Source organism: Pleuronectes platessa, chromosome 22, assembly GCF_947347685.1.
Source record: "Pleuronectes platessa chromosome 22, fPlePla1.1, whole genome shotgun sequence".
Lineage (NCBI taxonomy): Eukaryota > Metazoa > Chordata > Actinopteri > Pleuronectiformes > Pleuronectidae > Pleuronectes > Pleuronectes platessa.
Genome location: NC_070647.1, coordinates 12,253,626 through 12,275,474, shown reverse-complemented (window position 1 = coordinate 12,275,474; position 21,849 = coordinate 12,253,626). Strand labels below are relative to the sequence as shown.

At 41.9% G+C, this 21,849-nt stretch overlaps 2 protein-coding genes across 7 annotated transcripts in view; one reads left to right on the top strand and one right to left on the bottom strand.

Annotated features, from left to right (window-relative positions):
* Window positions 1-18,640, bottom strand: part of LOC128428494 (protein PHTF2) — a 33,280-nt gene extending 14,640 nt beyond the window's left edge. For 2 of the 6 annotated variants that reach the window (XM_053414688.1, XM_053414689.1), the window contains exons 1-3: window positions 18,198-18,638; window positions 14,052-14,111; window positions 6,480-6,560 (exon numbers count right to left, since the gene is read on the bottom strand). In XM_053414688.1, coding sequence (XP_053270663.1) covers window positions 6,480-6,524 — 45 coding nt within the window. In that variant the 5' untranslated portion in view covers window positions 6,525-6,560; window positions 14,052-14,111; window positions 18,198-18,638. Of the gene's footprint in view, window positions 1-6,479; window positions 6,561-14,051; window positions 14,112-18,197 lie in introns of all 6 variants that reach the window. The other 4 variants (XM_053414687.1, XM_053414685.1, XM_053414690.1 and 1 more) reach the window with 4 other exon arrangements.
* Window positions 18,215-21,392, top strand: LOC128428496 (transmembrane protein 60). Its single transcript, XM_053414691.1, has 3 exons — window positions 18,215-18,890; window positions 19,276-19,367; window positions 19,622-21,392. The coding sequence occupies exons 2-3, from the start codon at window positions 19,284-19,286 to the stop codon at window positions 19,937-19,939; spliced, it is 402 nt and encodes a 133-aa protein (XP_053270666.1). The 5' UTR covers window positions 18,215-18,890; window positions 19,276-19,283; the 3' UTR covers window positions 19,940-21,392.
* Window positions 21,393-21,849: the final 457 nt, after the last annotated feature.

Sequence of the window (21,849 nt, the reverse complement as noted above, 5' to 3'; positions counted from 1 at the left end):
AATAATAGCTGTACTTGTGTACACTCAAAACGCACACTCTGACATCCCAGAGTCAACAACCAGATACCAGTAAGAGAAGTGCGTCACACACATTTGTACTTTTACAATGCTTTGCTTTCATTTCATTTCGAAATCTTTTTTGAACTGCAGCCTGAAGCTTTCATACCATCACAGTCCAAAAAGGAAAATTATAAAGTCACAGTTTTCAGGTGAAACCACAGTAAATCTCATCTGAGCACAGATCTCTAACTTTCTGATAATGTCAGAACAGCCAATGCAATTGAACTTGTTAAGGCTGACAGTCTTAGGTTTGCATACTTAATTCATATTATCCAAATGGCATGCTTTTAAATCTAGAAATACCAGTTCTTACCCGTTTTAATAATTTAAAGTAAAGCAGGAACACAGTTGACCTCACACTCTGCATTAAGGTAATTTAGAATACTCTTCTATGTATTTAGCTAAATAAAGTTCTCATTTTAATCATGTTATGAGTAAAAAGTAGACCCTGAGAACAACTGTCCTATTCAGAGCACTGGAGAACATTAAATCTGACGTGTGACTGACTTACTGTGTGACATTTGGGCAGACAGCTAATTTTCCACATCACTCAACCTATTAAAAACACACACAAACACACAAACACTCGCCTGTGTGCACACACACACACACACAGGTTGGAGAGGATTCTGAGTACTAGTAGAGGACAGCCAGAGGCCAACATGACCACGCTAAGAGCAAAGAGATAAAAGAGGATGAGGAGGAGAGGGTGAAGATAAGGAGGAAGGTGGGCATGGAAAGAGGAGTAATAACAAACACACACACACACACACCTTGTTACATCATGGAGTAGTGAGGTCAATGAGATCTGATGGAGTGGAATTAACAGTACTGTAAATCCTCTTATCTTCACACACACACTCATCCTTGCAACAAAATAAGTTAATTCTTAGGCGACAAACACAAACTTCATGTTTTCCTCTTGCCTCTCACACATCGTTTTCCTGTTCTAAATAAAAGACGAACTCAGCAGCTGCCAAGAGCTTTAAGACTCTTGGTCCTGATCAAATGACACGTGAATCCTGAACGATTTCACGGAGAAAGATCACAGACGGGGCTCTGCGATTTGAGAAGCAAATCAAGGGCCGAGTGAGCAACAGAAGGGAAGACGCTGGTGAAGCCAAGTGTGCTGCTGCGGCAGTGCTCGGGGTCACCATGGCGACGGATGGAAGGAAGATCCTGGCAGAACGAGGGAGAGAGAGGGAGAGCGGGATTATGACGCCGTAGCGGGGTTATATAAGAAGAGCCTCTGCCGATGGGGGGGTCCTTCTCATGCACAAAGACAGACACTTGTTCACAGAGAGACGGGGGTGCAGGTTGGAGCTCGAGTCTGCAGCACATAGACATACATGGGGTTTAACACATTAACACATATCAGCTGAGAGGAGTCCTCACTGCTCACTGATGTTGTTATTACAGATCAGCTGAGGCTCAAGTGGCATCAGGATCAAAGAGACTGAGGGAGCGTGTTGCCTTTTCCAGTACAAACCATTTACTCTGCATTAAATAAGACTTATCCTTTTTAAAGCTGCTCAGATAACAGTGGATCAAATGACTGTGAAATTTGAAAGGAGTCATTCATAGATAAATATCCCAAATAGTTCAGTCAGCTCTATGTGTTGTGCTTTTCGTCTTTAAGCTCAGTGTTTTGGGTTTTAGACTCAAACTGTTGGACCCACGATGTTTTCCTAATGAGTTGACTTTTCTTTCTGCCAACCAGTTGATCAACCAGTGCTCTCCGCTCTGTGGAAACCCTGCACCCCTCACCCCCTTGTTTCTGAGAAACACCTTTTCAAATATGTCTGTCTAGGTGTGGCCAGTTTTGACACATTGATGAACCACCAGTGGAAACACAAAGATTTGTGTCAGAACGAGGCTGCCTTCAGTTTCATAATGATTTTAAAAACATTTTAAAAATGAAACAAGGACTGAATCAATGATTAAATCAAATCAGAAAGTTTCACTCCAAATCTGTCAGATTTCAAAAAAGATTTTGTAGAATCTTAAATTTTCACTGCCAATCAAAATCCTTAAAAGCCGGTAACTTTATTTTGAGACATTGTTTTTTTACATGAATTTCAAAATGTCAACAGAAACTTCAGACAGTGTGGATGTCTATACAAACACACCCCAATGCAAATAATAAAGAAAATGCATGAGCAAAAGAACAAATAAAAGGAATCCAGGTCAGACAGCTGGTTGTGGCATGAGGATTAACCCCTCAGCCGTGTTTTCACAGAACCCTGGCAACAGAGGTGTTTCTGTATAGTGTGTGTCTGCGCTATTCTCAGCTCAAACAGGTGTGTGTGTGTGGGTCTGAGAGATAGAGAGAAAGAAAGAGACAGTGTGTGTGTGTGTGTGTGTGTGTGTGTAACTCCTTTCAGAAGCCACAGACACCTACACAACATTTACCAAGGTAGGGAGAGATTTTCCCTCCCACACAGATGAACCAAGTGAGGTTCAGTGAAAAACCGTGAAGATCAGTTTAGGGCAGCAATTGTGATCCAACTAATCAATCGATTATGTCGTATATGAATATATAAATGTTTAAAATTCTTCGTGAGTGGGAAACCGAAATATGTCACGAGTTCAAAACCTATAGATCTTCTTTTAAACATAGAAGGAAAAGCAGCAGATCTATAACTAATACAATAATTACATAGACAGTTACAGATTAACTAATCAACTGATCCAGCTTCAGATCATCATGTTCTACACAAAATCTGATCATTAATATATTTATTAGGGCTGTAATCGATTAACTGATTTGTGTTGCAGTGCCACACACCAGAATGGAGCCCAAAATGATGATGTGCATGAGAAAAACATAAATTTCAGCTTCAACAGATTCTGCATCTGCACAGAATTAAAGCTAAACCCAAAGCTGTGGACAGACAGAACAAGGCCTTAAGCAGAAACTCTAAGAGCCTTAAGGGAGATTTCCATGTTCAGCTGAAAAGAACATGGCAGAGAAGACGGAGGGAGAAGCACCTGCAAAATCTAACTGAGGAGCTTAACATCACGCTGCAGAAAGGAGTGGACTCATGCAGGCAGCTGCAGCTGGAGTCAGCTGAGAGGAAGACGGCTCCTTATACAGGGAGGGAAACAACCGACCAGCACGTCTTTAAATCCAAGACCCTGGAGAGGGAGAGGGATGCTTTCCTCAAAGTGAATCCCAGCGATATCTCTGATGACTTGGAGGACAGAGAGGAATGCAAATGGATGCAAATGATAAGGAAAAGATCTGCATGCTGAAAGGAAACTAAGTGAGCAAGCTTCGCGAAAAAATAAACGTTTAACATCTACAAGCAGCAACAAGATTCCTGCACCCGACAGAAGCCGACATGAAGCCAAGTGGTGTCTTTTCCCCGAAACTCCAGGAGCTGGAACAAAGAGATGTCAGACTATGATAAAGGGGCTCTGTATAATCTCTGGTAATTTATATGTTGTCTTCTCAACTCTGAATATAACCACGACCTCAAACAAGTCACATACACAGACTTCTGTAAAGTCATTAACATCCTCAGATCTCGCCCCTCGTATATGAACTCTGCCACTCTGGTCTTAAAATAGGTCGCAGCTAAAACAACCTATAAGCTGATTATTATTAGTTTAACTTCTAAACCCATATCAGCTACATTCCAGCTTTGCAGATTATGGTTTCATGACACAGTGATCACAATGAGGCGGATTTATCTCCACAGGAAGTCGTTCGCTTGGAAAAAGTCAAAAACCGGGTCAGACTTAAAGAAAGAAGTGTCTGTCAGATATAAACAGACACAGACTGTGTGTCTACATGTGTCTTGTGTGATAAGGGCCTGGTGGTTAGAGAAGAGGCAGCCTCTACTCTTACACTCAGTCTATTTGCAGCCTGTCTTCAGACTGCACAGTCAGAAATATCCTGTGAATCACACGGAACAATGTCTGACGACCTTTAGAAAATAAATACATTTAATGATGCATTTACAATAATGCACAAAATTAGCTTTTAACATCATCTGGAATTTCTGTTGCCACTCCGATGCCATGGAAGTGAGTGCACTTCCCTTTCCTTAAGCTCCAACACCATAATAATAAACTTAGCTTATATTGCACTTTTTGAGAGACTGATATACAAAAGGGCCTCACAGACTTAAAAAGAAGAAAGGAAAACATGAAATTAGTTCACGCAAGAGACAATGGATAATCCAGAGAACACTGAGGTAATGGGAATGGACGTTAAAGTGTCTTGACCAGCGGGTACTGGTTGTAGTGGGATGGCAACAGAAAGGTCAGGTCATCTCAAAACTGCCCTCATCCAAAATCAGACTCATTGTATAATGAAGGAGACTAATCCTCTGAACTCATCACAATGACATCATCCACTACATAAGATGATACACCTCACATAATGCAACAAGTGTTTTTCCACCACGTGAGGCCTGTCACACATGCACACTTATATGCTCTCTTGAGGGCAGGGCTACTTGGTGTTTGCTTAATGCCAAACCTCAAAGTACCTCTCTCACGCTGGTATTTTTAGCAAAGCCGGGGCAGATCAAAACATCATATAACATGAAGCCGGTTACGCAGTCTGAGCCTCGACAATCTGCCGTGAAACATGGATCCCTGCACGACAGAGATAGTAGGACTGTGGGGGAAAACGAAAATCTTCTCGTCCTGATGACTCAAAGCGACGAGACAACAAAGCCTTGGTTGTGACGCAGAAAATCCACAAATGTGATCTTCAATACAATTTACAGTCAGGTAGTCAGAGGAAAAAGTCTTAATACGTTTAGAGACGTCAGAACAAATGAAGCCCTGAGGGGCAGACAGACGTGTGGAATCTTCTCCCGGAAGGATTTATTCAGTCATGACTCAGCAGTTCACATCACTGATGTGCCTCTGCCCAGACAAGCTCCTAATCCACTTTCACACAATGAACTCAAGAAGCTGCACATTTCAATACACATAATTGACGACTTAACGCCCTTAAAATGTAATCAACCAAAATTAAGATGAATTTCCAAACCACAATAAAGAAACTCAGCTCGAAAAGATTGCAGTGTTTAGTCAAAACCGTTAATTAACTTCTTGTGAGTAATATTTGATTCCGGTGAAAGCTTATGTTGTCGTCTCCACCTGCCTGGTGCCGGCAGAAGACCAAAGTGATGGATGAAACAGATACATATAGACAGAGCCTGCAGAGGAAAATAACAGGCCGAGTCAGAGAGGAGGCAGACAGGGCCCTAACGACAGAGAGACAGGTTTGTGAGGACACACAGAGAGATGGACAGACAGAGTGTAAGCTGAGAGCAACAAGGGGGGAGGCAGTGCAGAAGTCCAGCGGAGGATCTGATATCTGATACTATGGAACAAGAAGACACACAACACCAGTCAGCCGCTGCTAAAAGAACCAGAGTCCATTTCTGAAAACACTGGAGGATCAATAAAGAGTCAGAACCAATGGTTTTGTAATGGAAAAGGGAAAATAAAAAAATGCGTCAGTTGTGATTTCCTCAGTTTGACACAGAGCAGGAACCAATACATCCAGCCATTAATACATACTCGATAATTGCAGATACATTGAATGCAAATTTCAGGATGTAAAATATCCATTTCAGGTCATTAAGATAAATCCACCAATTCATTAAAAAAAATTGCTTCAACTGCAACACATCTTGTAAAGAATCACTAAAAAGAAGTTATTTGCAGAAATTCAAAGTAAGCCATTTTAACCTTTACATTATGTTCCTTGCTTTAACTTTTTGTCTACTTTTTACCTGTGAGGATACACTCACAGTTTGCCAATTCAAAGTTTAAACACTATGAAAGTAGTAAAACAGGACATACTTGGCAGTATTAAACAATCAAAGCAGATGTGCGATCACTTTTTGTCCAAATGCTGTTCTGGACGTATCATTTTGGAAAAACTACATTTTTCAGCATTAATGATACTTAACAACCTGAGGTCATCAGAAAAACCTGGTAAGTAGAATTTCTTATTTTGCCTTGTCATTTTTTTTTATATACTGGTAGAAAAATGTTTTTCCTTTTAATCTTATTCTCTTTCTGTCAAACACATTCTGGAGAATCTAGAGGAGGTGTCTGAGGAGTTACTCATGTCTAGATATTTCTTATGTTTATGCATCCGCAAATCCTTATGTGTAAACACACGGCAACAAGACTCACTGATTTTAACGGCCAAAAACTGCTGCGTAAACTCAGAATTAACAAACTGCACCATCCAATGTGAACCAAGACTGTCTACTCAAACAGTTGATATCCCAAAGACTAGATGTAATGCAAAACAAATATATACAGCTTTTGAATCTGATATAATCCCTTTATATTTTTTAAGGTTAGATAAGTTTTTCCCATAGAGCTGCAAAAAAGGCAAAACGAAAAGAGCATATTCAAGAAAATGAGCAGCATCTTACCTTTTTCTGGTACCACACCACAGCATCTTTTACTTTGGAAGCCATTTACATTTCCCTTCTCCCGGCCTAGGGCATCTTAGACTGAGAACAGAAAACACACAGCGAGAGCAAGAGGGAGAGAGAGAGGGGGAGGGAGGGAGAGAGAGAGAGAGAGAGCAGTGTCAGTGACTCAGTAATGAGGCGGGAGCGAGGAGGACTTACGCCTATATACCTGGTAGGCAGGTGTGTCCTGACGACTCACAAAAGGAGAAACACTAACACACACATTTATTATGATGCGAGTGAAGGCGTTCACTCAGTCTCTCTTTAAACATAACACACAGACCCACCCTCCCCCCGCACTCCTAAAAAAGCCATTCACTTTACCACCCAGTCTCCCGTGACATCCGTCTCACAACATACAGAGCCTCTCCACGAACCACAGACTAATTGTTACTTCTCTGATTGGTGGGGTTCGAGCTGGATGTTCCCACTGATTCATCACGCGACTCACACAGACATAAAACAGTGTCCAGTCATTGGTGACAACAGTAAACTAATAAAACCTCCTTAGTGTCGCTCCTGAAAGACTCGCGTCTGTGTCTAAAACGAGTGCAGCATTATTAAAACGTGTGAGAGCATGTGCAGACTATTGATGTGAGGTGGATCGGATGATTGATGACTCACTTTATAACCTGGATACTTAGCCGGGAAATGATCATTAGAAACTGCTTAAGAGAAACACTGATTTAAAAGGTTGTGTGTTAATGAAGACGTGTGATAAATGAAAGATGTGAAGCAGAAACATGACAAAAACTGAAACAGCTCAACTCAAGGTCAAAGATTTTCCAGAGCTTCACAAGTTAAACTGAGCCCAAGTGGAAAAAAGTGGAAAACTCACTTTTTCTTAGCAATAGTTATTAATCCGAGACAAAAAACTTGTGTGTGCGTTTGTGTCAGGATCTAATAAATCAATTTATATCTGTAACCAGGTGCTGCAGGACTCTTGGCCTCGCCTTTGCCTGCAAGCTGAACTTAGTAAAAACATATCCCATCATTAGTTCAGGCCTGTTTCTACCAACATTGCTATGATTCAACTAGAATAGAACTCAGTAGATTGCATACCTCGGCAAGACCCAACAGCCTGCACCAAACTGCGCCCGCTCATTGATATCAGGTCGCTAAACTTGCCTGTGTTTTCATCAAGATCCATGAGCTACTACACAGATTACCACCAAAACTTAAAGGGTCTCTTCTTAACCCATGTCCCATTCTTCCACCAAGTTTAAGAAATCGGTTTAGTTGTTTTTTCACAATCCTGCTGACAAACCAACCAACCAAATCAACCGAGCAACTAACAAGTGGAAAGGGGTTAAAACATAAAGGTGAGGGAATTAGCTCACTTTGTCATGTCTTCATTATTGTACCCTAGAGGGTTAACATGCAATGATCACTTTTATTGGATATTCACGTGAAAGAGAGACACCATGCAACCATGTCTGTATCAGCAGAGTGCACGAAGTCTGTAGTGTGTCAGTGTTACAGTCGGTGTGTCGTTACAGTGGGTCGTCTTCGAAACAGGATCTTCTGGGGATGGAGGTGATGTGAGCCTGTCCGTTGTGGTTGAGTGTCACTGTTGCTGTTACTGGACACTGAGAATTACCAAAGGGCGATATTTTGTCCTTGACCAAGCAACAGAGACATATTTTGTTCATTCTATTGAGTTATTTAAAATACAATTTGACATTAGAAGTAGAAACGTGAGTTGGTTCAGGTTGAAGAGGAAGATGAGGAGAAGTGGTTAATAAGTTGTTAAAGAGGGAAAGAGAGTGGGTAACCACACAGTCTCCATATTTTAGACTTGTGCTGCCTCTGCTTCTTTTCCTTCCTCCTCTGCCTCTTAGAATCTCTTTCCTATTTCTCCGTTATGTGAACTCAGTGCTTTCCTGCTTGTGTGCAGAAGGGATGAATTGGAAGCAGGTGGACAGAGTAATGGAGGACAGTGGCTGCAGGCCAGGTCGACTCAGAGGGCAGCATCCGTTCAGCTCCGGGAAATATGACTCATAAGATATTCCAAATAAATATAAGTTTTCCTTTTTTTAGGAGCATTTTAAAAGAACTATTTTCCATTCAGCTTTTCATAAATTCAAATTTGTTCTGCTTTCACTTTCCACTCAAGTTGTTATGTCATTGACTTTGAAAAAGCACGTGGCAGAGCGAAGACATGCTGCTTTGTATGTGAAGGTGTGTTTACACTGGCACCTGAATCTGACATTTCCAGTTAGGAACATAAATTGTTGTAAATACTTTTCTATAAATCAGTCAGAAGAGCCCTCTGTGTTATTATGTCACTTTTCATAGGTAAAGATATGCAAAGTGGATCCACATCCATGTGACCTGCAAATGCATGTGAGAACGTGTCGAAGTCCGATAATTTGAAGTTCAAAAGCAGGAAGAAGACTAATGTTTTTAATCTACCCCTGCAGGACGGACAGTAGTCTGCTAGTAGTATATATAAACACACAAATGCCCAAACTATAACACCTCTACAACTGAATGAGTTGCATGCAGCATTTACATTTACTATCGATTCTGCACCATATAATTTCCAGATAAATGTCGGTTTGCCGTTTGTGTGTGCGTGTGTGTGTCTGCACTTTTGCATCGGAAAGCAAGAGACATTTTTAGAAACAGGAAGAAAGTCTTTTGCTCGCCGTCGTCTACAATTACAATCGTGACTCCTCCCCTCCGTCTTCCACTGCTGAACCACACCATTCTTCACAATTACCTCACTGTGCACTTGCTTGTTGCTGTTATCTATAATCATGCAAAGAAAACACGCTTGAAGTCTGAGAGATGGAGAGAAGGAGGGAGAAAAGAGAGAGAGTGGGAGACTTTAATGGGTTAGTTATTATTATGTGTGGTGGTTAAAAAAGTAAATGGGTTTACAGTGTAAATAAAAAGGCTTTATACTAAAACTTAAGTGATAGAGGGGGTGGAAGAAAGGAATAATGGAGAGATCAAGATAGAGGAGAGTTATGTTAAGAGCAAACACTGGAGGGTGAAAAGGTAAAAATACTATTCTCTCTTATCATAAACAATGAGACAAGTTTATTTCTCATTCACACAGAGACCGGCCTGTCTTGCACATTGTTTTCACAGCTCAAACAGAGACATAAACTTGGCTTGGATTTAAAATTTTAATTTCACAGGAAGGACACTTCCCAAGAATATAAAACTCAAAATAAGTCTAAACAAGCTTATTTTCTAGTTTAAGGAGAAACAGGTATTCCTATTGTATCTATAAACAATTCCCAGTTTGATTCACCTTAAAGTATCAAAAGCTAAGAAGGGCGCTAGGAGAACACGCCGTCCTGCCAAAGCTAACGCCCCATCCTGCCCTGTCATAGAAATTAGAACAAATTCCTGGATCCACCCGTTCCTATGGAGCTGCTCCAAAACTTTACCGGGATCATGCCACACCCCAAAGTGTCACGGAGAATCGGTGAAGTAATTTTTATGTAATCCTGATGACTGGCAAACACAAACAGACAAAAACCTAACCTCTTAGGCGAACGTAGCGTAAAAAAGACGTATATCAATGTTACAATACAGAACCGGGATTTTATCCAGATGTTGCTTTACTGTCTTATTCAAGCAAATTATTTTGATGATAAATTGTTTACTCTGTAAAAACTGACATTTTATTAAGTCACATTGCCCAAGGTAGCATTTTCAAATTGCTGGGTGACAAATTCAAAAACCGAATCTAATCGATCATTAGCATTAGGACTATTTTATTGTACACACTCAGAAACGTGTTACCTAAATATAGCTCAAATCCATGAATTATACTTAGAAAATCGCCCTATCTCACAATGTTAAAGAACGTAAGAGATTTCCAAACACAAATCATTACTATTCACAATATTCAAATCATATTAAGATTGCTACACTTGTCTTGTGTTTGTCTTCTGGGTTGATCTGTAGCTGTCATAATTACTATGTGATGTTTTTTATGACTGAGCGTAAAACAAACATTCGGCCTGAGAAGTTTCTTTTCCCAGCAGCAGCAGTTCTTCAAAAGGCACTTTAGAGTTAAACTATTCACAGAAGCATTTCTACAATGTATGACATCCGGTCACCGAAGTACACAAAGACAATGGTCTGTTGTCCAACTGCTCTCGAGCAACGCCTGCTAAACACCCTGCTCTGAACAAATGACAGATACACTGCAGAACAACAACACAATGGTAAGCACGACCAGACGTTCACCCAGACAGACAAACCCCAGAGAGCGTCACTCCATCATTAGTGGAGTCGCACCACAGACAGTAGCGTCTTTCTGGTTTTAACTCTCGAGACTTTCACAAATCCACCCTCTATTCATAGACTGTGATAAGAGAGGCGGGCAGGTCCTCCCTGTTCAAAGCCTCAAAATCCCTCCATCAATCCTCAGTGAGGCCAACTGTGATTCACACACATTATCAGACACAAACACAGACGCATATTATTGCCTAATACGACCACACACACGATTAACTGTAAACAGCAGAGTTATTATATATACTGGAAAAAATAACAAGTCAGAGGCAGGGAGTTGTTTTCCAACACAAAACCACACACTCGCAGTGTTCCCAAAATACACTGAGGTTTGCTGGAGGGAATTTAGGGAACGTAGCCCAGACAAAGCACACACACACACACACACACTATACTTATAGATTCTCCACATGAAGCAGAATTCATCGACATTTCCACATTTCAGTTTTATCTCCAACTCCAGTAGCAACAACAACAAAAATTATTATTTCACTAAACGTACCCATTACAAAGCTTGCAAAGAATTTAACAACACACACACACACACCGATACACAAACACACTCACGATCTGCAGCTCGAATGTTTGCCAAGTCCCTCTGACCAATGAGCTGACCCATTTACAGAGAGAGAGAGAGAGAGAAAGAGAGAGAGGTCAAGTAAGACAGCATGTATTATGTAGGCCACAGTTTATATGAGGACCCTTTTTGTGATTGTGATTGAATGTGTGTTTGGGTGTGTGTATGTGTGTGTATGAGAGCAAGTGGGTGTGGTGCGTGTACATCCGTGTGGGTCTTCTTTGTGCATGCAGGAAATATTTGAGCTAATAGCCATTTGTCTGTTGCGGCTACTGTATGCATGTTAATGTGGATGAAGGTCAGTGGCCGAACAAATTAAGTTGTGTAGTGTGTGTGTGTGCGTGTGTGTGAGTATAGTATAGTAAGAAAAGAAAGATCTTTCAAATGAAACTACACAACTAAGATTTGTTTTTCAGCTAAATTCTGAATTATTTCTTAATAATGTAAACACAATGTTTATAAAAGGGCTGGCTCTTGTTGTGAGGCCTACAGAGCTCACATCCATTCATTCATTTATTAAATCTGGATATGTGGAAGTAAATCAGAAACTACCCACGTTCAACCTCAATACTTTTTGGCTCCGATAAAACATATGGAAAAATCCACGGTTACAATCAATCACAGTAAGTGTACCAGCAGTCCAAAAGTAGTGGTGCAAAGATTAATGATTAATGATATCGGTAACAGGAGTGTGGTACATCTATACACTACCACAGATACAACTTGCCACCTCAGCTTGACAATTTCCCCGGAGAAGCTCTTTTAAAACATTATGACAAATGATTAAAGGCAAAACTTCATAGGTCTGATAAAGGACGTGGGAGGACTCAGACTAAGAATAAGGGGATTCACTGTATGTTGTCTGTCTGATCAAATATTTTCAAACCACAACAATACAGATGACTTTGTGTCCCTAGCATCAAATTACGTTACCACTCAAGGTTCAATGGTACTTTAATCAAATGTATTTTCCAAACAAAAGGCTGGATGTCCTCTGTTATTGCTGAAAGGTCATGAATGAGAAGGAGAAACTCAAGTCAGTCAGTACAGCACTGAACACATGTTCTCTGGTTCCTTCATCCACTGCAGCAACAGCAGAGGTTATATACACTGGATAAACTTTAGATTTGAGACCGTAACGGGAGGAGGATTCATCTGGTGTTCATAGGTCGGCTGTGAAATGTTCCACTATCTGCTATAAGCTGCAATCGGTGGGTGACCTTCAGTGCTGCCACAACCAAAACTACCACAGACACAACGAAACAGATAAGGGGGAAATTCTCTTGTAGACAAAAACTCTTGCGCATTCATGCACAACACATCGGAAACCAAGTTGTTAAATTTGGGCTGCAAAAGCAGAGAATGGCTGTGAGACAAGTTTAAATGGGAAATGAGCATGAGGCAATACTGCAGAGTTGGCTACTAGGTTGGCTTGGGATGGAGCAATAACAAATACTTTTTAAACTGTATCAAAAGAAGAAGAGACATCAGAGCTTTTCTATATCCGGTTTGTTTCCAATTCAAACTAACGACAGTGTAACGTCTCTCTGGGATGTCAGATGAAAACATGAGCACAGAGGAGACCTTGTTTATGCGTCTGGTAACTCGTGATGTGTAACCCAAGCTGTTCCCCCTCTCTCTGGGTGCTCTATATTTCATGATGGGTGCAGGTTACCTCTCTGAGCCGGGCCGAGGGGGCACGTGAGTGTGTTTTACTAAGTGTGTGCGTGTGCATGCCTACAGGAAATATGACGCCGTGCAATCAGCGATGGAGGGTCAAAGGCGTCAGGGGGATTCTGAGAGTGCGCGTGTGTGTAAATTGGGCTGGGGGGACGTGCAGCTCATGTTTTCCATCGTGTATTCCCTCACAATCTCGAGTGACACCGAACAAACCTATACTTGACCTAATCAGGGCTCCATCGTTTAGCAACACACAAACACATACGCACGCGCACACACAGTAAAGTGCATTAGTTAATAAGCTATTTATGGAGTAATGCACTTCGCCGAGAAACTGAAAATACTGTACGAAACACAAACAGACGAAGGCGAGGTAAGAGGAGAAGCAGGTGAGTGGAAGATGAAGACAATAGGTTCCATGCTGCTGTGAAGTTCAAATGTAAAAATGCTCTTTCAATAATATTTTAAAAAAAACTGAAACTAGAGGGAAAAAAATCTCTATAAGTATGTCTTACATTTGAGTAACAGTAAAATACACAAATTAAAACAGAATTCAAAATGTTTTGTGTTTAAGTTATATAAATTAGGAACATTATATAAACTGACACTGACTGAAAACTAACAAACTGTGAGTTGGTACTGAAACCACCAACCACAGATGAACTGAAACAAACATGATGCTGCAGACTGGCATGGTCACACACGCGCACTAAAAAAAGGCCTGCATTTAACTTGTGTGCTTGTCTCAGAGGGGAAGTGAAGTTATTCTCTACATTTTCCTGTCTTCTGTCTGTCTCTTCCAGACATGATGAACTCAGCACTTAACAGCACACATGAAGTGCTGCTGTCGGAGCAGGGTGTGTGTGTGTGTGTGTATGTGTAGCTGACACCCTCTCAGCAACGGAACAAGGAGGTGTGTTGTGTGTTGCACAAACAAAAACAGCCAAAGTGGAGTATGGTTTGGAACTAGTAAGCATACAGTGAAATCAAACACACACACACTAAGGACTCACCTCTGGTTGGGCCGTGTAGCCGACTGATGTTTCTTCCTAACGGCCAAATTAGGGCAGGAACTGGACGTTTGTGAAACAGAGAGAGAGAGAGAGAGAGAGAGAAATAATCACATTTGAGATTCAAAGTATCAACGGCAGCATGTGTGTTTGTGTGTTTCAGGTTAACTAGTTTAACTAACTGGTATTTCTGGTGCAGACTTATGAGCAACATTTAATTGCCTAGTCGTCTAATTGCACACGTCCCTAATCCTGGACACTGGGTAACTGGAGGCTGCCAGGTGCAATATAAGTTTCTCCAAACATTCAGTCACACATTCACCAGTTGCTTCTGAGACACAGAATGAATTCTCAGGAACCGTAATGAATTACATGCGGCAGAAAGGGATTCGAATGGTTAACCTTCTCTGTGCAGCTTAGAAAACCAACCATTATTATTATATTGTAGCTCAGTGATAAGTGTTGCAGCACATGGCTCATGTGTTGGGAACAGTAACGGTTTACAGAGAAACCCAGTCAGAAATACTTTAAACTTTAAAGGCTGAACAGTTCAACCATGAACTTCCGTCTAGTGAAAGTCTTAAGTCTTGTGAGAAGAAAAGGGCCGAGCTGTTCATCAAACCACAACCACAATTGCAACACAGCGAGTCCAGACGGTTTGTGGAAGACGCTGTTCTTTGTTTCCACTGAATCCAACAATCCCCCTCGACCGGAGCCACAGTAACAGAGACGCTTCCCTCAGAGAGAATTAAAACATTAAATAAGCATCATGGTGGGTTTTCACTGCGCCTCAAAGAATATGCAGCGAGCTGAGAGCAGAGAGGACAAGAGTTCATCAAGTGCAGTGGAGCTTTTGATTTTGGGAATCATTAGGCTGCTGGCTTTGTTGTGTCACTGGATCTATAAACACCTGAGTGGGTGTGTCGCTCCATCTGCACCTGCAGTGCAACTGGAAAAATGTTTGGGCTGTGCTCACAGCAGACAGTAGGAGATGTTACACTTGTTCCGGAGTGGCCATGACAGTGAGCCACGTGGATGATATACTGTAAGGACTCTGCCACCCAAGCAGCCATCGTTACCCAGCCATGAAACCGAGGTAATGTGTTCACGCCTTTGTGTGTGTGTGTGTGTGTGTGTGTGTGTGTACAAAATGACTCAACAAAAAATGAATTTCACCAAACCTGATCCGACTTCTACTTAGGAGTGTATCTCTAGAAGTTTAACTTTAGAAGCTGATCGGCCAGAGGTCAACAGTCAAGGTTAACAACACGATCTGAAGAACACATTATTATTTTATTAATATTAATAATAATAATGAACACATCATCTAAGATGTTTCAGCAAAGAATAGAGCAAGAGAAAATCCAAAGTCAGAAAAATGACACCATCCATACTATCAGGCTGTATTCAATAGGACTATAGATACGACCTAAAGTATTTATAGATTAATAAAAGTATACAAGAAAGAAAGTGGCATTATTACAATAGAAACATGCTTTGTATTCCTCAATTGAGGCATACACAAGTCATTATTTACACCTGCGCTTCTCTTACTGAATAAAATTATTGTTTCCCTGTGACCATTCTGCTCTTGGCTGTATAACTATGAATTATATCTCTGCCCTGCGAGCCATACTGCAGCTGTAGAATAAGATGATATGGCAGTAAAGTGTGTGTGATGCAACAACGCTGCAGCCGATGATGTAACAAGCTCTGCAGGCAGATTGTAGCTGCAGAACACAAAGAGCATCTTCTAAGAGCTCCTCGAATAGACAGACAGAGGAGAGGGAGAGAGAGAGGACTCTCGCTTGTCAAACAATAGTCTGAGTCTGTAGATGCACACACACACACAGTCAACCACTGCAGCTCGCTTTGTGCAAATACAGATGTATAGACTGCAGCAACTGACCTCCAGCTCCTTAACGCTGCAGAACTGACGCACAGCGACACTGACAGACAAGTGCTTTTGCCCAAACCAATAACTAGTCACTCAATGTCTCTAAATCACACACACCGTCAGGCAGCCTCAATCTTAATGTGTGTTAGCACAGTCAGCGTATATATGAATGTGCAAACAGCAATGGTGATTTTCATCTCTCATCTGTCGACAGCTAACAAACACACATTTTACTGAGTGCTCTCTTGAAACCACAGTTTCCTGCTGTTTGCCACTGAAGAGCCTTGCTCAAAGGCCTCATGAGGCATCTAATAACTGATTCATCTTTTTGATGTCATGCTTGTCACCCTTTGTTTAAAAATTGAGATGTAAACATTCACGGGGACTGCAGATGGACTGAGTACCTGCGTTACCGTAGAGGAGTCACACAAAATAAAATCTAATTAAAGGTTTTGCGTCATCGTTACACAACAGGTCTAATCCTGCAGTTTGGTTCTGAGAAACAGTAAAGCACCCTCTTGAAATATTAAAACACAGAAATCCACATCACACCGTGCCACTGTCTTACCGGCACAGTGGAACTAAAACATGTTAGAATCTAGGCTACAGTCCAAACACAGGCCAGCTGAACAGGTGCAGCAGGAGATGATACTGCTGTTTGTCAATTCTCTCGGGCTACGGATTTAAAACCGTTCCACCTCTTCAGCCTGTATGAAAAGATTCTGACTTACAAGGAAAAATATCGGATGACAGGGGGGAGGGTGAATTCCGTGATATGGATTCCTACGGGATTGTGCCGGTGCAGCTAGTTGAGTTAATTTAGGGGCGAAATTGATGATTGCAGTGGAAAATCTGGATGAGCGGTGACAGTGTTAGTCAGACAGTGGAAGAGACAGACTGGCTGGATGTCAAGTCGTGTTGGATAATCACACAGCCGGCTGAACTGTGAGCCTGACCGCCTGCTGAAGACTGCGACAGTTTCCCCAGCAGTGACACAGGATGGGTAGAGGAGGGAGACCATTATAGGACAGAGTACAATAGAGAATAAGTAAGTAGATCAAAGCCAGCGATTACGACTAGAAGAGCAAATTATAGTTTTGAGTCTAAGCGATAAGTCAATTGTTAATTTGCTGTTTAATATACATTCAATCTGCAATCTTTGCTGGTTTTCTTTGTCTTATAACATGCTAAGTTTCTGATTTCAGTAGCATCTGCACACAAATGAAGCAGTTAAAAGGTCATAAGTTGGGAGGCTGGGCGGCTGAGATTGACGTTTTTCATTATTTCCAAACATTTGACAGATCAGATGGAAATGACGGGTTGACAGATTAATCGATAAAGAGGGCGACGCACCAGGTGATTTATAGGTTGAGGTGTTAAAACCGCCAGATGCTGACACAGATCTGTGAGGAGACAAGTAACCTCCCACTCCCATCCATGCAGGGCTTATGATTTATGAGGTAACCATAAAGAAATCCATAAAGTCTCCAGGTCTGAACTACGGTGAAATCCATGGTATTGTCTGTGTGAGACGATACACGAGCTAGTTTCCCCTGAAGATTGTTTCAAATTATAAAAAAAACGATATAAATTCGTAGTGATTTCCAGCGACGTGGCCGTGGAAGTAAAACCATCAATAATTATGGCAACATAATGTGATCAACAATTTAACAAAGGTCCACTTTGATGCATTTCTAATCGGTGTGCATTATGGATAATTATGTGTCGTTGTATTTAGTTTCTTTTTGCTTCTGTTTATCGCGATAATCATCGATATCGGCTGATATTTAAATTATATTATATTTTAGTCCAGCCCTAATGGAGATAATGGTGCCCTGCAGCACTTGGAGAATTTGTTTGGGTTCACGTCTAAAAGAGTATAAATACACAATATAAGTGTGTATCGTGTGCAGGTTTGCAGTACATGAGTGAAGTACTCTGCAGCTAAATGAACGCCACGGTGTGTTTTCACTACCCAAACAAGGACACGACCTGAGCCGCGCAGTAAATCACCCACAGGGCAGCTAATTCTGCAGCTACCCTACATGTAGCGGCAGCCCCACACACACACACTCATGACTTTACTGCACGCACACAACAACAGTCACACACACACACAAACAATCACACACACGTATCCCCCACCGGCTAGCTGCTGTGATGCTACACAGTTAGCTGGATGCTACCCGGCAGCCACAAAGAGCCCTCACAGCTGTCTGTCCCTCCAGATCACTACTGTCCAAAACTCTTACCTCTTCAGCTATGGCGGCTGCTCTGAGTCCTTCTTCTCTATTGTTCTTCTTCCTCACTCTCTCTCACTCTCTCTCTCTCTCTCTCACTGTCTCTCACACGCAGAGGTGCGCTTGTGTCCGGACGTGCTTCAACCCGCTGCTCGCTCCAGGCTCGTCTCTCGGTGCAGATGCTGAAGAGTCTGATCACCGACGTTTGAGGCTTTAGCTATTTCTCCTCCGCGCTGCAAAAACACTACTCCGGCTCGCCACCGTAAACCACGGGACGAACGCGACAACACCGTTTAAGCTAGCGAGCCTCTCTCGCGGCTAACAGGGAGGACAGGGGATGATACCGGGCTCATTTAAACTCGAAATAAACTTGAGTTTGTTCAACGCGACATGAAAACACGGAGGTTTTATTAAACAGAGCGATGAGTCGGACTTAAGCACAGCCAGGGGGTAATTTGAAAGAGCTTCACTCACCTCTAGTGGATGATTTGATGCACTGCAGCGATGTGCGTGTTTTATTCCAAGCTTTACGGTAAGGACCCTTCAAAGGATGACGACGTGACATTGACGTGACGAGGGCCAATCGGCTTGCAGGGGGGGGCGGGGCTCGCAGCAGCACCGGATAACGGAGCAGGAAGCTCCGCCTGTTTGTTCCCGTTACCGGAGAATGTACACGGATCATTATGTGACATCTTAACGGAAACGGTACGTGAGCACGAGAGCGAGGAGGCAGCAGCAGGGACATGTTCACCGCTAATCCAGAAATACACTGAAAGCTATGAAGTGAAACCGATTAGCTTAATGCTACCAGGCTGTACAAGCTAATGATAGCTGTTGTTGTGAGGCCGGCTAACTACAGATGAATGAAATCAATAGCTTCTAAATCAAATCCAGCTGCAGTTAGCTTTAAATTCTGATATTTTTAACAATATTCGGTTTTAAATGTATATTATCAGCTATTCAAATGTAACTGTCTGTTCTTATGTGGGCGTTTCTTGCTAATTGACTCCCTAACACATAACAATCGATTGTGTCTTTTCTGTGGATGTCCGGTTTGTGATCGTGTGTCTCCTCTGGTGTGTGTCCGCAGTCAGTGACATGTCTCTGGCTCAGAGGGTTTTACTGACCTGGGTCTTCACCCTGGTCTTCCTCATCATGCTCGTGCTCAAACTGGATGGGAAGGTAAGACGTTGTTTGTATTCTCCTATCAGACACCAGATCGATTAAATGATGTCTATGATAGGTAAAATGATAATGTAGTTATTTCAATCACAGGATTTATCATGTTGTCTGCTTGTGGGGTTTAATAAATCTGTCATAATAGAAGTTAGAATAAAACTCAGAAGACTGGATTCTCCTTATGAGTCCACATACTTATCAAATCAAATTGAACGAAGTTTGCTGTGACTGACATCTTCTCCTATTCCTCCGCCCAGGTGCAGTGGAACTGGTTCCTCATCTTCCTCCCTGTCTGGGTCTTCGATGGCATCCTCATCCTCATGCTCGCCATCAAGATGGCCGGCCGCTGCAAGCCTGGGTACGACCCCCGCAACGGCTCCCCGGACCTGCGGCTGCGCGCCTGGTACCTGACCGCCATGCTGCTCAAGCTGGGCTTCTGCCTGACACTGTGCGCCAAGTTGGAGAAGCTGGCAGACGTGAAGCTCACGTTTGTGTGCATTCCGCTGTGGACTATGTTACTGGGAGCGCTGGTGGAGCTGGGGCTGAATATCTTTCCTGAGAGGAGAGAGGCCTGAGGAGAGGAGGAGGGGGTAATTACACCAACGCGAGACTTCTGTACAAAATGTGTTTGTATGACCATTACTTTGTGAAAGTGGAGACTTTCGCCTTGGCCCGATTGTCTCCACAGAGGACTGAGACTCGAGAAAGAATCCAATCTTCACCAGATACATCGGATCTTATGAATAATAGACAGTAAAAATAGAAGAAACTCCGTGAAGTGTTCAGTTAAGGTTGAAGCAGAGCTGGCCCTCTGCTGCCTTTGGACTGCATGTGAATCACAGTATATTCATTTAAAGGAAACAAAACAAATAGGCTGGCTCTCAGTTAAGAGCAATACCTACCAGATTTTGCACCGAATCCATCCTGTTCAATAGGACGTAGTTATACACACACAGAATAATCAGTTCCGTGGTTATTTTCATCAAGATCCAAAAATTATTCGCTGAGTATTTGGTTAAAATCTTGCAACGTTTACCATAACATAATTCCTCGATTAGCCTTAAAACTTTGATGGGTTCATTCTAGGATCCTGTCCCATCCTTCCATGTTTGGTGAAAGTCAAATTTTTGCATAATGTTGTTGACAAACAAACGGCAGAGGTAAAAATCCAACAACGCTCAAAATGTTTTATTTCTTTACGAATAATGCAAAAAAAATGCCAATGCAGGAATCAAATGAATTTGTATATAACTACTGTGAAGCCAACACTGGAAAAAAACAAATTTTTTTTTATGCTATTGATTCTTTTTTTTACTGTACATAAACTCGCGCTGCTGCTGATGCTGGGGAGGGAAGTGAACAAACAGTATTTGATGAATTTTGACTTAATTGTTCTGTATTTAAACATTTGCTCCTGGTACCAGATTGAGGAGTATTAATTTAGGTACTTGTGCTTCAGATATTGTTTGGCTGTATTTACACACAGGCACTTTGTGTTTTTCATTCCAGAGCTGCGGAGGGTGGTTGGCCAAATATTATTTTACAAGTCATAGATTAACTTTTTAAGTGTTAACGGTTTTGTTAGTTTTGTTTGGCTTTTGATCTACAGGCTGCCCTCTCTGTCTTGTACCATTTGTATTTGATACCATTTAAATCATTATGGGTATCAAGAAAATCATTAAGCTGGTCCAAGATTTTTTAATCTATCACAAATGACTTATTGGTGAAGAAATTAAGACATGCTCTTACTGTATATTACATTTGAAGTATTGGTGTCAATCTCCAACCAAGCTCAACAGATTATTTTCTACCAGCCGTTTTAAACTGTGTTGAGTTGATCATTGATCCAACGTCACGGTACATCCGACGCCGTGTACGACTGAGAGGTGTTTTCTTTTGTGCCATGTGATTGTTCCCGTGAGTATTTCAAAAACATTCTTCACATTATTTTGCACTAAGTTGACCAGAAAATAAATGTATGTTTTGATGTGGCATGCATGTTCTTTATAGTAAATGATTTATATCAAACCGTGGCGTTTTTCATTATGGTATTTTAACAATAATTGTGGTTACATGGTGGCCACTTTCATTCCCACCCGACATCCCGGTGAGCGGACACCATCTCCTCTCCAGAGTTTGGTGTATTTGTTCCAGCAGCAGCTCTTCTGGTTCCACAGTCCAGCCTTACTCTTGAACTTGCTGGACCTGCTGCTATTTTAAGGCAAAAAAAAGTTGCAAAGTAACCACGAGTGCTGATACTGGATCAGTAGAACGATTCCATTGTTATTCAAACCTCGAGCAGTGAGTGTGCTCTGAAGGACTCTACAGTATGTATGTGTGTGTGCGCCACGTTCATGTGACGGTTTTTCCGAGTATTCCCTCCAAAAAGACGCTGTGTCCCTGCCCTGACTTCCTGCCTCGCTCCCATTCCCACCCGTTAAAATGTCAGCTGATCTCTCTGGCATTCCGGCTGTGTGTGTGTGTG